Source organism: Diceros bicornis, chromosome 17, assembly GCF_020826845.1.
Source record: "Diceros bicornis minor isolate mBicDic1 chromosome 17, mDicBic1.mat.cur, whole genome shotgun sequence".
Taxonomy (NCBI): domain Eukaryota; kingdom Metazoa; phylum Chordata; class Mammalia; order Perissodactyla; family Rhinocerotidae; genus Diceros; species Diceros bicornis.
This window is the reverse complement of record NC_080756.1, coordinates 27,711,839-27,728,767: the sequence shown is the minus strand read 5'-3', so window position 1 is coordinate 27,728,767 and position 16,929 is coordinate 27,711,839. Positions and strand designations below refer to the sequence as shown.

Here is a 16,929-nt window from a genome sequence, read left to right as displayed (position 1 = left end):
GCAATAAGAGTGAAAGCAGAATAGGCAATTAGGAGGCTTTTTTATTAGTCAAGGAGAGAAATGATGGTGGTCAGCACTAGGTAATAATAGAGATAGACAGAAGTGGAAAATTTTCTGCAGGCAGACATGATAACTTGCTGCCAATTTGGATGTTGGCAATGAAGAGAATGGAAGACTGAATACTAGATTTTTGCTTGAGAAACTGGGGTTTGGTTGTGTCATTTACTAAAGATGGGAAAGACTCAGAGAAGCAGATTTGGGGGTACATAGCAAACGTTCCATCTTGATTATATTATATTTGAGAAGCCTTTTAGATATTCAAGTGGAGATAGGCAGTTCGACACATATGTCTAGAAGTCAAGAGAGAGATTAGACTTTGAGATAGAATTGCGAGCACTTAAAGCCATGGGCCAGATGTAAGATTTAGGAAAGACTCATAGAGGAGAGAAAGGTGCTCAGGATCAAGTTCTAAGTCATTCCAACATTTAGAAATCGGGCAGAGGACATGGAGCTAGCAAAAGATGGTTAATGAGAAGGAGCAGCTTGAGAGGTAGGAGGAAAACCCAGACACTAAGGCATCATGAATTTAAGAAAAGAATGAGATTCAAGAAGGAATTAGAAGGTCAACTCTGTGGAATGCTGCAAAGATGTTAAATTTGAAAAGAATAAATAAGTGACATTAGGTTTGGCCAAGTGGAGATGATTGATGACCTTGAAAACAATAGTTTCAAAAGACTGGTGGAGAAAGAAACCCAAATGAAGAATGATGAGAAGAGAATAAAAGATAGTCGTATTACCTACCTCACAGGGCCATGGGGTACATTAAATGAACTCAGGGATGTAAAGCGCTTAGCACAGTGCCTAGCAGATAGTAGGCACTCATCAAAATTAGCTGTTGTTGTCATATCATCAGCAGCATTATAATTCCTGATGCCATGCAGCTTCCAGAACTAAAGTTGGGTATAGTGACAGTCAGTTGCATATTATTACTTTTCACAGCTCCAAGCCAGCCACCAAGGATCATCAGTTCCATAAGGTCTGGTTCACGCTACATAATCACCTGGGATCATGTGGTCGCGCTATCAAATGAATCTACAGTGACAGGATATAAGGTATATAAAAAATTACTACATTATTCCCCACACAAGCTTATTCTTACAAAGAATGATTAATGTCTGGACTTTTGAAAACTCATTCAGCTTTCTTATTCTAGCTTTATAGCAGAATCAGATGAAATAGTGCCACGATAAATTTTGAAATAGAGAGAAGATCTTCAGTGAATTTTAAGAAAATGCTATGTCAAGAGAGCAAGATAGATACAATAACTGCTTTAAAGAATAGAATTGTTAGAATAATCAGTGCTTAACAAGGGACAGAAAGAATCCATTTTTGTTTGGCAATGATATAGATAGTATCGCCCAGCACACAGCCAACTCTTTGATGTATTGAGTTGCCTTCTGTAAATGAACAAAAAAGGAAAAAAGATTATTTCTGTATATTCTCTGTATCACACACTATCACATTTTTCCTTGAATACTAAATTTTAGAAATAATATGAAAAAAATTTAAATTGTGAGGCAATTTTTTAGACTACTTCAATATATTGAAAGAGCCCTCATTTTGTACCTTTTTCATAAAAAGACACATTCTTTCCCTCTCTTTATCTTAAGTCATCTCAAAAAATAAAGTTCAGATGATTAAGGCACATCCTTTTGGATCACCCTAAAAATAGATGAAATCAGTATCTGTGAATTAAAAATGACATGAATTTTCCAGCTAGTGTTACACATAGCTTCCTGGATGTTTTTTATTAATAAAAGCATTTTTATTCTACTTTTAGTGTTAGGCCATTGGCTCATTATTATCACTTTATTATCACAAAATATATATATTTTGGGACTTTTCAAGGTACTCTATAGACCTGATGGTCAGCATGATGGCAAGCTGTATTCAACTCATAAACACTCCATAGAAGTCCCAATCCCCAGGGATGGAGAGTATGTTGTAGAGGTTCGTGCACACAGTGATGGAGGAGATGGAGTGGTGTCTCAAGTCAAAATTTCAGGTAAGCCAGACATTTAAGACACATTTCAATTAAGCACTTGTAAGTTTCTAGGCCCATATGGATTCCCAAGAGTAAAGGTAAGACTGATATTCACATCAATATCAGTGTTTCCCTAAGTAGATTTGAAATGTCAAGGATGCCCTGAAACTTGATATTTCTTCCCTTATGAGTCACAAAAGTAAATTTGCAGCATACTACATACTTGATTATTATTTGGATGTCAAAGCACAATTAAAATACCGTAATGCATTAAAATGGTACATAATACTAGACCATTAGATGATAATATCCAAACTTCTCTTATCAAAAAGAAATTCACTGAACTACTATTAACATTCTTCCAACCTCTTTTTCCTTGTCCTAAATATATTAACATGGTAATGAAATAGAAAGACAGTAAAAGATAGCTCCTTCCTTTGCCATCTCCCACTCTTTGTCTCTGCATATCTCTTCCTTTTCTGCAAACTATTTCTGACTAGTTCGCAAACTTTGCACTATTTAATTCAAAATAGATTTTTGAGGCAGTGATTTCTTCCCTTTTTTGGATTTGTAGAACTCTATTATTTGTTTAAATTTTGATACTTTTTTCTCACCCCGTATGCATGATATAGTTTAATTATACTGAATTAAAATTGATGTTAATTTGAGAGTTTTATGCGAGACTATGAAATACTAGAAGACGCTAAATCAAAGATGGGAATAATTGATTTAGAAGAAAATTTGGTTTTATGGCTAAATAGATGAATATGTTATATATTAAACTAATAAATCCTTTAACACAATGCCAGAGTTTTTAGTCCAACAATAACTGTACCAAAAAAACTGTAGAATTAACATTAGGAAATGTTGGATGTTTGGTAAATAGTACCATTCTAGAATTTTCTTATTTAAATTTGGATTTATTTGCAAATTGTTTAAATTATTTGTAATGAAAAAAGCATATAAATACAAATAGAAATTTTAGGCTTTCTTGTAAATTTAAATTGTTTACTTTGAAAACTTTTTTAGTTTGTACATTACTATTATCTTCTAAGATAGCAAAGTTATGTTAGAAACTTTGGAAATTACAAAAATCTGAAAGGAAAAGAAAATAATCAGTTGGAATTTACTTCTAGTTACCCTTTTTTTTTTATATAATTTTATTTATTTATTTATTTATTTATTTTTTCCCCCAAAGCCCCAGTAGATAGTTGTATGTCATAGTTGCACATCCTTCTAGTTGCTGCATGTGGGACGCAGCCTCAGCATGGCCGGAGAAGTGGTGCGTCGGTGCACGCCCGGGATCCGAACCCGGGCCTCCAGTAGTGGAGCGTGCACACTTAACTGCTAAGCCATGGGGCCGGCCCTCTAGTTACCCTTTATACGTATATAATTTCATGTGTAAGCTTCTATTAAATATATCATATTATATGCTACTTTTATCAATTATGTTACATGAATATTCCCCATGTCATTCAAAATTTTGTAAATTTTGTTTAAAATTATACATAATATTCTCTCAAAGGTATAAAATGTATCTACCTATTCTAGTTTTTCCTATCATAAATAATACTATCTTGAATACATTTTTATAAATTAATCTGGCATTTTTTTCATTTTTAAAATGTTTTCTAAATTCTGAACTTTGATAACAGATACCTTCAATAGTTTTACACTTAGCAGGGCTGTTTTTCAAAGGGAAATCTGAGGGAAATGTGGACAGTATTTTGAGGGTGGTAAAGTGCAAAAGAATTCCATAAGCTGCTTTTGAACATTGACCTTCCCGGTCAGAAGCCAGCCGTAGCACACTGTTGCTCTCTTCATTTCCTTACCTTTCATTTGTCATCCCTAATGCGAAGCAGAACTTAGTTTCTGGAGTTTAGACAACAGAAGTTTGTAGCTAGAGATGCTGTAGCAGTGACAGTAGCATCAGTATAGTTATAACTAGTGGTATGCTGATAAATGTTAAGTGACTGGCTCTCCGGGGATGAAGGGAAGCCCTGGTTTATAGTGTTTGCCAATTTCTGTGGAGTGAATATTTTCACATGTCCGACCTCAAGCTTCCCACGTGATGTCACTAAATGAGGAGCTGGGAAGAGATGCTCAGTAGCACACCATTATATAGCATTGCCACCACACAGATGCAATAGGCATAACTTCAAGAGTATTGGTGACATTAAAATGTAATAAAATAATTAGGAAGTGATGAGTTTTGGGTATTTACTACCTTTGTTTTAAATTTTTAAATTTAACTAATAAGTTTACATAATTTTGATTTTAATAACAGTGTTTTTAACAACTCACTCATACATTTCCTGAAAATTTAACAGTTGGCTCTTGGGAGGTGGTATTGACCAGCTGTAGCTGCAACATACCATGGTTATAGTCTGACATCCCAGTGTAAATAGCCCATGTACAGAAGACAGAGTATGGTTTTTAGAAACCTCAAATATACTCAGAATAGTTTCCTCTTTTTTTGCCAACCTAACGGACAATATTCTTATTAATGCAGAATTTCTGTTATTTATGTCTTAGTCTGACCATCACTGTACAAAGAAACTTAGTCTTAACATTAGGAAATGTCAGATGTTTGGTAACTAGTACCATTTTAGAATTTTCTTAAGTTCTGGTTTATTTGCAAATTGTTTAAATTATTTGTAATGAGAAAAGCATGTAAATACAAATGGAAATTTTAGGCTTTCTTGTAAATTTAAAAGACTCAATTCTTTCCTTTGTTTCTGTTTTCATGCCTAAAATACATAGCCAGAATATAATACATTGCTAGGTTTTAATGTTTATATACATTATGCTGTTCATTCATTCATTCATTCATTCATTCAACAAATATACATTAAATGCCTACAATACGTCAGCACAGTTCATATATTTAAAATGTGCTACCATTTATATATTTCCACAGCCCTTCTAGTCCACATCACAATCATCCCCTGATGGCCCTATTGCAATTCTAAAATTTTTCTTGGCTTCCAATTTTGGCCTCCTACAGTTCATTCTCCATGCAGCAGCCAGAGGGATCTTTCCAAACATAAGTCAAATCATATAACTCTCCTCTTAGAAAGACATCCTACAGAATAAAATCTAAATTCCTTACCATGGTCAATAGTGCCCCATAAAACCTGGCCCTGCCGAACTCTCTCTCACCTCAATTAAGTGATTTCTCCTTTGCTCCATTAACCTTCTTTCTCTTCTTGAATGTACCATCACCGTTCCTACCTTGAGGCATCTGTACTTGTTCTTGCTGCTGCCTGGAATTCTCTGGATCTTGTCATGGCAGGTTTATTCTTGTCATTTTTATTTTGCTTTGATGTCACCTCCTTAGGAAGAATTACATGGCTGTCAGTGTAAGGAAGCTTCCTATTCTAATTCTTTGTCAGATCACATCCCTGTTTTATTTTCTTGATAATATTTATAACTATTTAAAATTATCTTATTTATTAATTTATACTGTTTATTGCCTATCTCCATCCTTACTTGAATGTAAGCACCATGGGGGCAAGCTCTTGTCTGCCTTATTTGACTTTTGAATCCCCAGCACCAAAGGGACCTATCTGACACGTAACAGGGTTTTAACAATAATTGCTGAATGAATTCATGATTTCTGTATAACGTCAAATTTAGTAATAAGAATAATTTGAGCAACTTAAGCTATAGTTTAGATGCTTAGAATGTTGATACACTTTCCCATTAGGCACGTGATTTGTATTATGCCAAGTGCTAATCTACAAGTTTGATTCTTAAAAACATTAAGACTTCATATTGGAGATATTCTAGAAAATTTAATACACATGGTAATCTGTAAACTCCGTTTCTGTCTGACCTAAACACTGTTATCTACTGTCTTAAGAAATTATTCCCTGTTGGATGTTTATAGTTCACTCGAGGCAAACGTAACATCACAAATGTTTCATCACAAACATACTGTCTCTAATAAGTTCTATATTGTCTTTTAAGACTCTTGTTTTTATACATCATTGTGAGCTAAATTAAGAATAATATGAAGATAGGTACAATATTTTGAATATAAATTTTAGTAAGCTAATTTGGCTTGTTACATATTCACTATAAATTTTAGAATATAGATTAACAGGGATCTTTGGTCATAAATAAATATCCACAGAGAAGCACGGATTTCATTATTTATGTGTGAATTGCATATTTTGAGCTTTTATTTTTCTTTTTAGTTTTAAACAGACTACAGATATCTTAGTCAAATCAAGGGAGACTTTCAAGGACACTTTAGTCTGGACTTCTTCCTAAGGGCAAGAAGTAGTGATTCGAAACTTTTAAGGTGGGAGTAACATAATCAAATGTTTGCTTTTGAAAAAATCACTTTGCTGATTGTGGAAAATGTGTGTATATAGTAGAGTAAGATGTAAGATGAATCACAAGGTTATTATCATAGAATGATTAAAAGATGATGGTGGTCTGGACTGGAAAGAGGGCAGTGGTGATGTCTAGGGTAGGTTCTAAAGGAACAAGGCATTTTTCCATTTGATTTAAAGTTTCTATCTATTCATTTTGTTGACTTTATGTCTTCTAATAAATCTGTAATTTATCCTGATGTTACCATAGATGATGTAATCTAAACATTTAACCCACTATTTTTGGTAACTCCAAGCTATTAAGTTAAACTATATAACCAAAGCCACTGACTTAAACACTGATGAAAAACACATTTAGTTTTTTCACTTTGTCCTCTTCTTCCTGGTAGCAGAAGAAGGACTAGGAAACCATTCTGTAGGTCGAACCTTTACACGTTTAACTCCATTACTTGCATGCTTCTTTTTCCAGTGACTAAGTAAGTGGTACGGTAGAAAAGGAACAAGAGGATAGTTGGGTTATTTAGATTTAATTCATACATTATGAAATTAAAATGCTATATTGACATCATCACTTTTGCAAGTATCTCCCCTGTAAGCATTTTCAAAAACCAAAATTATTTTGAATGTCTAATCTTGTACAATAGCCTATATACAGACGGAAAGGGTAATATACATGGTTGTCTTAGGTTTCCTTCATCCTGCCTTCTTTAGTGACAGGATGCTATATAATTCAGTGATCCCCAAATCTGTAACTTTGTAAATGTCCTGTATCATTTGGGAAAAATAGATTTCCAAAAATAAATTAACGACTAACCTCAAATTTTGGAATGGTATAAATACATGACAATAATTTTACAGTTGAATGCCATTCTTATAAGTCCCTCATCATAAATTTAAAGTTTTATATTTGTGATTCTTATACAATCAAATATTATCATTCAGGAAATGCTATCTCTCCAACCACTTTGAAATGATCAAATATTTTGTTTTCCTTCATTACATTTTGTGTGGGATCAATTAGAGAGTTCAAGTGGAATCTATGTATTCCTAGGCTGAATCCTATATATTTCTAGCTTGTATTTAAAATTACTTATAAAATATATATTCCTTTCATTACCATTCAATCATGACTATCCACTCAAAACCTTTTCCAACTATATAGCTGTACTTCACACTCCTAGTTTTATAACAAGCATGAAAACAGAGGTGAAATTATGTAAACAAAGTAATATTTTGTGCGTCTCTAAATTTGACTTTGAGTGGTGACTCACTGCCCTGATCATTATTAATGTAACTCTATGTAATGACCTAGATTTGCCCCAGCAGTTGAGGGACAACTCCCACCACAGGGAGTTCCCAGAGTCTTACTTATTCTTCAGAAGCTTTGAGCACTAGTTCTAGAAGCAGATTTTACCATTTGTCAAGCCATGGATAGCACCTCTGCATCGAAACTAACTTGGGTCTTCCTGAATCTTCCCAAAGATTTCTTTAGCTACTAGTAACTTCATACAACAGTCCTAACATATTATTTTGTTCATTTACTTAGACTCAGAAATAATTTGATTGGAATATTGCTCAGTGGAATACAGTATAAGAATAGAAAGGAATATTAAAAATAATCCTCCAAGATTTGCTTACTACCAAAATAAATTTGGTTTATGAACTACAATCTTATTCTTTAGAGCTATACTTTAGCTTTATGATGTGCAAATACTTTTTTTCCTCTAATAAAATAAAACTTACTCTTAATAATTTTGGTTTTTCATAACACTTTTGTTCTCCAGAAAATTGATTCATTCAATAAACATCTACTGAACCACTACAATATGTCAGGCATTCTGCTAGGATATCGATTACAATAATCGGCAAGCCCTCCTGAGGCTTGCCTTCTTGTGGATATCAAGAAAATAAAGAACTAACACTAAATAATAAAATTATTTATATATACACATATTAAGGATTTTAATGAAAAAATAAGCAGTTATTATAAAGAGTAACAGAGGTAGAACTGATTTGAGTAGGATGATCAGGTCTAGCCTCTATAAGAAGGTGATGTTTAGGTTGAAATCTAAAGGAAAGGAACTAGCCAGACTACAAAAGTGGGGATAAGAGTCCCAGGTACAGGAATGGTAGGAAGGAACTTGTCATATTCAAGAGGCTGAAAGAAGGCCAGCGTGACAAGTGTGTAGTGGTGTGGGATGAGTCAGAGAGATGAGAGGGGCAAAGCCACGAATGGCCTGGCGTTGATTACATCTCAGACCCATCTGATACTATTCTCTCATTCTAACTCTCTTCCTCACCCCATCCTAATTGTCAGAAGTTTGTATTTTATTCCAAATTCAATGGAAAAACATTGATGTGCTTTCAGGAGGTGAGTGATGCCATCTGATTTAGGATCACTTTTGCTGTGGTGCAGGAAATGGAGTGGAGGAAAAGGAGAATGGGTGGAGCTTGTGAGAAGACAGAAAGTCTTTTCTTCAGAAAGAATGAATTTATAGGATAATTTAAGATTTTTATTGCCCTAAGATGCAAAGCAAATTACAAAACCTTTTCCAGGATAAATGGTTAAAGAACATATATGGAGACGTTTTATACAATTCGGAGAGGGAAATGTACATTTTAGAATGTTTCTTATAAAAATTATCAGGTGTAAAGCATATCAGTTAGTAATAAAAAGATGTGGAAAATAAAGATTCATCAACTTGCTGGAGGAAAATGTCTAGGTTATCTTGTTCGACTCCTTCCCAAGGGTTGAAATTTTTTGCGGGACCTTCCTGGCTTATGCTCCCTCAGTCTCAGCTTAAATACTCTCTGTGATGGGGTGGGAATTCACCCATTTTACAAGCATCCCTTAGGTTTATCAATAGCTTTAATCAATAGATGGTACACCTCTGATCATTTCTATAATGATTGAATTAGTTTCCAATAAAATCAAGCTCACAGGATCAAACGATAGATTACTATAAAGTTTTTTTTCTTTTCTCTCTTCTATTGGTGAAGTTTCTGTCAGAAAAGATGAAACATCTCTGGATATCTTAATCAAGCTTTGAATTTGAATCTTAAAAAAGAAAACAAGGGGCTGGCCCAGTGGCGTGGTGGTTAAGTTTGCACGCTCCACTTCAGAGGCGCAGGGTTCACAGGTTCGGATCCCGGGCGCAGACCTACACCACTCATCAAGCCATGCTGTGGCGGTGTCCCACATACAAAATAGAGGAAGACTGGCATGGGTGAAGGCTCAGAGACAATCTTCCTCAAGCAAAAACGAGGAAGGTTGGCAATAGATGTTAGCTCAGGGCCAATCTTCCTCACCAAAAAAAAAAAAAAAGGAAGAAAACAAACCCTTCATAAGAGCTGTGAGAGTGTCTGCTGGCTTTGAGGAAAGCAAGAAATTGTATTGAAGGGAATGCGCATTGGTGGTCCATCTGCCTGCAGCACCAAAATGGGAGATCCATGGGAGAATCTTCAACCGTGCTGGCACCACCTTGCCTTTGACCCCTGCTGAGGCCCACAGGCCTTCCCACCACTGCCAGAGCAGTAGTGGCTTCTGCTTTTCTGTGACCTTCCAATTCTCTCTTTAGTGCCTCTCAGTGGCAAGAGAGTCTAGGAAATATACTTTCCACATTTTTACCCCAGAAATAGAGAAAAGAGCATAGAAAGCAAGAGTAATGGTGCTGAAATTACAACAAAAAATGCAGCACATCTTCTCCAAAAATAAGTAGATTTACATGATAACCATCAAACCTAACAAGAAAAACCCAGCCAAATGTGGATTTTTAGGAAATGTTAAATAAAGGAAAGAAAGAAATTGACTCAACTTCTAAATTAATTTCATAATATAGAAATTCATATTAGTAGAAAAACTATTAAAATTATAGGACAAGAAAACCTGCAGATATTGAAGCTATATCATGAAAATATAAAAAGGAAGATTTACCAAGGTATAATAAATAATGATTAATATCACTTGATCACAAGACTCAGATAATAATGTGGCTACTATATTTAGTGATTCCTCATATTTTCTTTTTCAGTATTATGATAACATCATAATGGACATCTTTGTATATAGACTTTTTTTCTGAATTTCTAATTATTTTCTTAGAAAAGATTCCTAGAAGTAAAATTACTGGATTAAAGGGCAGGACCTTTAGAACTTGGCAAATACTTGACAACTGCCAAATTGCTATCCAAACAGCAATGCCCACATTTTATCATTAAACAAATTTTTTACTAGCATTTTGTTATTTAGAAAATCCATATTAATTAAACAAAGATACTATCTTGTAATTTTACTTATATTTTTTATTACTATTGAGCTGAATATTAATGTTTAATAGCTATTTATAGTTCCATTTCTGTGAATTTCTGTTTCTATTTTTTTCTCTGTTTAATATTAATAATTTTCTTTAAAATTCTATGATCAATTTATGAAGATTATTAACATTTTTATGCCATATTTGTAGCAAATACTTTTCCAAGTTTGTATTTAAATGTTATTGATGTTAGATCAATATGGTTTATTTTTATGCAAAATAATGAATTCTCATTTAAAAAATTCTCCAATATTTAATGCACATAAACAAGAAGTCATGGAATAATAGATACAATGTAAGTCCATTTATATGAATTTCAAAAGCAGAACATAATGAAACACTGTTTAAAGAGGTGCATATATGACATGTACAACTTCCCAAAAAAGAGAATGATTAACACAAAAGTCGGTACAGTGTTGCCTTGTTGGGTGGGGAGGGGCAGTGGGCAGAGGGTAATCAAGAAGAGACTTAACAGGCTGGCGACAATGTGATTTCTTTGCCTAGCCGGTAAGTCTTTAGGTGTTTTTTGTTATTGTCATTGTTTTTAAATTATGTTTTTAAAAATGCTAATTTACATAATTTATTTCAATGCTGCAAAATTTAAAAGGGGTTTGAAGAAATTGAAGAGTAGAGAAAAGTTATTGAATTTGGCATTTTAGAGGTCTGTATTAGTTTGCTAGGGCTGCCATAATAAAGTACCACAGATTGAGTGATTTTAACAACAGAAATTTATTTTTTCACAATTCTGGGGGCTGGAAGTCTGAGATGAAGATGTCAGCAGGATTGGCTTCTTCTGAGGCCTCTCTCTTTGGCTTGTAGATGGCTGTCTTCTGCCTGAGTCTTCACGTGGTCTTCCTTCTGTGTATGTTGGTGTCCTAACTTCCCCATCTTATAAGAACACCAGTCATATTGGATTATAGCCCACCCTAAAGCCCTTGTTTTAACTTAATTACCCCTTAAAAGATCCTATCTCCAAATGCAGTCACATTCTGAGGTACTGGAGGCTTGAGCTTCAACATATGAATTTTGAGGGGACAAAATTCAGCCCATAACAAAGTCATTGGTAATTTCAAGAGATCAACTTTCATAAACCAGTGTGGGTAAAAGTCTTATTTCTCTAAGCAAACGTCTTAGAGCTTATATTCTAAAGGGAGGAGGTAAAATAAATCCATAAATCTATAACAGTATATAACAGTGATAGTATCTGAAGATAGCTGAAGAAGGTAAAGCAGAGGAAGGTGGGTAAGAAGTGACGGAAGAAGACTAGGGTCTATGTTTTCAATGGAGTGGCAGGAAAGTCCTGTTCTGATGAGATGACACTGGAAAAGACAATCAAATGAAGTGAGGGAATGTCCATGCAGTTATCTGGAAGGAAAACTATTCCTACCAGAGCAATACAAAAGCCCTGAGCTAGGAGTACGGATGCTCAAAGAATAATAAGGAGAACACTGTGGATGGGACCAAGCAGCCCATGGGGAGAGCAGACACATGAGCCTGGAGAGATAGGTAGGACCTGAATTATAGGTTTACAGGTTCTGCTTAAGGACTTTGGATTTTATTCTAAATGTGATGAGAAGCCATTGAAACAGTTTAAGGTGGGAAGTGACATGATCAGATTTACAGTTTATAAGTCTCATTCCAGCTGCTCTTTGGAAGGAAGTAGAAATCTAGTGTAGGGTGGGAAAAAATCTCTGAATCTCTGGAAATAGTGAGGGCAGTTAGAAGTTAAAAAGTTGATAGTCCAAGCAAGAGATGAAGTCAGCTTTGACTAGTATGGTCACAGTAGAAGAAGTGAGAAGTAGTTACACTCAGGGTTTATTTGGAAGAAGACTCAACAATATTTTCTTATGATTTGATAAGGGATATGAAAGAGAATTTGGCATAACTCTTAGGAGTTAGATTGACCAACAAAATCATCTATTGAAATGACGAACAGAATCATCTACTGAAAACAGATGATTGGAGAAAATAAGTAAAGTTCAAATTTTGACGTGCTAGGTCTTGCTATGTCCATTAGACATCCAGGTGCAGATAGATTAAAAAAAAAAAAAAAGAATCATCTCGCAAAACTGAGAAACCAGCTGACGTCAGACAACAAATTTGTCAGAGAACCAATTGGCACAATTATATAACTATCAACAACCCGTACCAGCCTAGATACAGAAATGGAGATAGCAGATGGTTGTTGGTGTTGCCCAAAGCTGGCAACGTGTATGATTGATATAGTAGGAGATTAGGGAAATAAGGATTAATTACTTCTAGTTAAAGGATAATTTAAATAGCTAAACAGAGGGTTTGTATCTATTAGAATATTTTCAGCTGTCAGCAACAAACACGCAACTCAAAATTGCTTGAGAGATCGGTGGCCTTTAGGCCTTATGGAATCAATGTCTTTAAAATATAATCAAGGACCTGATTCCCCCCCTTTTTCTCCACTTGGGAGATCTCAGTATCAGCTTCATTCTTTGTGGTTGCAAGATGGCTGCAGCAATGCCAGGAATTGTTGCATGCAGACTCGAGAATGTCTAAGGAAGAAGGCTGACTCTCTCTTTCAGAGCTCTATCTTAAAATGAAGGACCTTCCCCAGAAGCCCCTCTGAAAACCTCTCCCGTATTGTCCAGAACTGGGTCACAAGTCCACCCCTACACTAGTAAAATGTCATTTTCATGATTGCCCAAAGTGATCAAGATTTACCACTCATCTGGGGATGGGAAAACCTTCTTTGAGGAGTAAACATTCAAACAAAATCAGTAAACACAGGTTTATCCTATAAAACAATATATTTGGCACTACCACTGTGAAAGAATATTAAAATAGGTAAATTGGAATATTTAAGGAACAGTGTAAGTCACTACTGCCATAGGAAAAATGCAAATGTTTTTGTTTTGTTTTGTATTTTAGAGTAGATACTCCTTAACAGCTGCATTTGGTGGTGTTTTCTAAATTTTATAAAGTTATACTAGGAGGGTAGAATCTGGAAAGAATACAGTCGAAGGAACTAAAATTGGAACCTAGCATGAGAAGAGACTCCCATATATAGTGCATGGTTTGGAAAAGGGAATTGTGAATTAAAGGAATTTATCATTTTTGAAGAATATAATTACATTGAAGAAGTTTCAGAAAATGAACTAAAGGTCCTAAGGGAGATACCTTGATTCAAAGATAAGCTTTATTTTTCTGAATTGGAGTATTAGCAAAATTCCAGTTTTACTAAGTAATAATCTGTTTATTTCACTTTGCATAATACCGAGCTTTGTGGAATTTACTTGTAAGGTTTCAACAGATTTTATCATGGGTCATAATATTTTGCATCAATAAATTGGCCATGAGAAAATGAGTAATCTTGTGCAATGGCATATCTTATATGTATAATTTTAATTATTAGTTCAATTTTGCATTTTTATGAATATCTATATATTATTGGCATAAAAAATTATATTAAGATATCTCTTCTGTATACGCAAATGGTTTGGAAACATTCTGTAATCCTAAAGAAGGAATATTAGGGTAGATGTACCTCCCCTCAAATCATAGGATGTTACTTTATATTCTCTCCTGAAATAAAAGCAACAAATAAATGAATTAAAACAATCAGATTATCTTTAATTGATATATGCATCAACCATTAAAACAACATTTTAAAATTAATTTTCCTTTGAAACATTATAGGCTCTGTTGAAATTTGTAACCCTCTCAGGAAAATGTAAAGACGATTGTCTGCGCTGAGAACAGGAGTTGGGTTTTAAATTTTCTCTCCTGAGGTTTGACATTTGTTCACTGTAACATAAATTTGAAAACCATTTAAAAAAGAAAATGAGTTTGTCATTGTTAAAAATAAAACCCTGGAAATTTCTCACAAATAGAACTAGAAACCTTTAATGCTATAATGAGAGGGAATATAAAACACTTAAATTGGAAAGTGATATATCAACATATTGAAATGATCCATTTGATACTACTTTAGGGACCAGCTTTAGTGATTTACGAAGCAATGTTTAGGTCTCAAAGTACTTCCCATAGTTGAGTAAGGCTAGAAGCCAGGCCCCTTGGTAGATTATTCACAATATGAAAGCAATGCAATGAAACAAACGACATTCCAGAGGAAGTTTTACCGACACCTTCTGCAAAATGAGCCAGACCAAGAGAAAATAAATCATTTAGAACATATTCCAAGAGTATGAATTTCTCCAGCCAGTCGTCTTTCCTCTATAACCTTTTATTCCAGGACCCGAAAAATTGACTCTTATCTAAAGCAAATTGTCAATCTTGGTCACATGGCCATGAGAAGCAGGAAGAGTAAGGGTGTTGTAGGTTACAGAGAACTCATGGAGAGTCCAGGGTGTTGTAGATTACAGAGGACTAGCTCAACAAGACCCCACAGGAGGTGCCTCAGAGTCCGGATGTGCCTGGAAATTGTGCATTCTTAAGATATCAACATCTGTGTAGATGACCCTTCCAGTGCCCTGACCTCTTAATCTGTTTAACGCCTCTCTCCTGATGATCTTGCTCTCCACCCTGCCTCAGCCAACCACCCATGATTACAGTCTAGTCATGGGTTCACAGACTTGAATGTGAATTAGAATTTGAGAGGTCCCTGAAACTTGAATGGGAAAAAATTGCATTGTAATTTTTACTAATTTCTAGCTGAAATTCAGCATTTCTTCAAACATGAATTTAAGCAACAAATCACTGTCACTAATAACAATCATAGATATTCCCATATAATATTTGAGGTGTTGCAATATCACATCTTCAAAAATATGATATTTATTAGACTTGACCCTAGTGCTTGTTATTTAATGTGTTAATGAACATATATTTGCCTTCTTGATATTTTTATAAATGTATTTCAATATAATTGGTTTCCTTTTAACTGTATATGTTGTATTTTATGCATGTAAAAGCATCATTTTCAGTATTCTCGAGATGCACAGACTGCCAAGGCGTTCATGACACAAAAACAAGTTAAGAATCCCTGCAAATCTTGATATTGCAGTTATTAAACTGCAAAAAATCAGATTTTTAATTCTAAGCATTCTATTTTCTCAACACTAGCCCTTTTATCTTTCCAGTTTATTCCCTCAAATCTCCTCCCAACTCCAACAGTTCTTCCACCCTCCCCCACCCAGATCTACCTTAGATCTTTCCATGTTTTTCTATCCCTCATTCCCCCTCAGATCCTCAGTTTCCTCCTTAAAGAGCTGAGATTTCATGGTCAGTAATTAAAACCACTGCCTTATCTATACCTTGCCTTATTATCCCTTCATGCTCCTCACATGGCCAAACCCAAACTCTGATTAAATACAACTTTCCACTTATATGCCCACATACAAGCAGAACTCCGTATGTTCCCTCCGAGATCTCCCCCTTCCATCCCAACCCCCACATTCGCCACCTCCCCAACACTACCTGCCTGGAGAGATCCTCGGGTCTCCTCATGCCCTTAGGCCTTGTTTATAACAGTAACCAAAAGAAGCCTAGGACTCTTAGATTAATACAGCTCTGTATGCCTCATTTTCTGACTCCATTTCTTTCCAGACTTAACTCTTAAAACCTTCTCACTCTGCCTTCTGGATTCGTTGTCAGTCACCAGGAAAGTCTCCTATAATGTTCATCTCTTCACTGAATGTTTCTTTCACCTTCTTAATTTATCTGAAACATGGTCTCCTGTATGACATTGCTCCTCCAGTAGTCTATTCAAACCTCTTGGGCCTGGCGACAGGGTAGGTGTCCTCCTTGCTTCTTGTTCTTGCTTCCGTATTATCTCCTTCCTTCTTGCCCAGAAAGCCCTGCTTGGAATCTGGTATCATCAGCCTCTCCCACCTATTTCTCCTTCTTGTTGAAGTTTTCTGCCAACATCCTGCATCACTCCTACTCATTCCTTGAAGACTTTAGTGCCGGGATCACTGTCACTCTCTGCAATACTACTTCTCTCAGAGTTTTTCTTGATTTCAGTATACATGTAGATGATCCTTAAATTACCCTGTCCTCTCAGTTCCTTGAAACACTTCCTCTCATTTTTGTTGCCATTCCCGTGGTTCTACCCTAACCCTTATCATTGCTATCTTCATAATCTCATTCTAGTCGCTGACCAAGACCTATCTTTCCTCTCACTCCTAGTATTCAGATTCCTGAAATTTTTTGACCCACCAAAAACCACAAGCCACTGATCTTACCACTTTTTCTATGTCTCTTACCTTTCTTAGTCTCTCCATATCTAGCTTAAATC

General features: G+C 35.1%; 1 protein-coding gene across 2 annotated transcripts in view; it reads left to right on the top strand.

The window, feature by feature from the left end:
* Positions 1 to 16,929, top strand: part of CNTN1 (contactin 1) — a 347,630-nt gene that overhangs the window by 314,874 nt on the left and 15,827 nt on the right. For both annotated transcript variants that reach the window (XM_058558501.1, XM_058558502.1), the window contains 2 exons: positions 1,000 to 1,112; positions 1,909 to 2,065. In XM_058558501.1, coding sequence (XP_058414484.1) covers positions 1,000 to 1,112; positions 1,909 to 2,065 — 270 coding nt within the window. The remainder of the gene's footprint in view (positions 1 to 999; positions 1,113 to 1,908; positions 2,066 to 16,929) is intronic.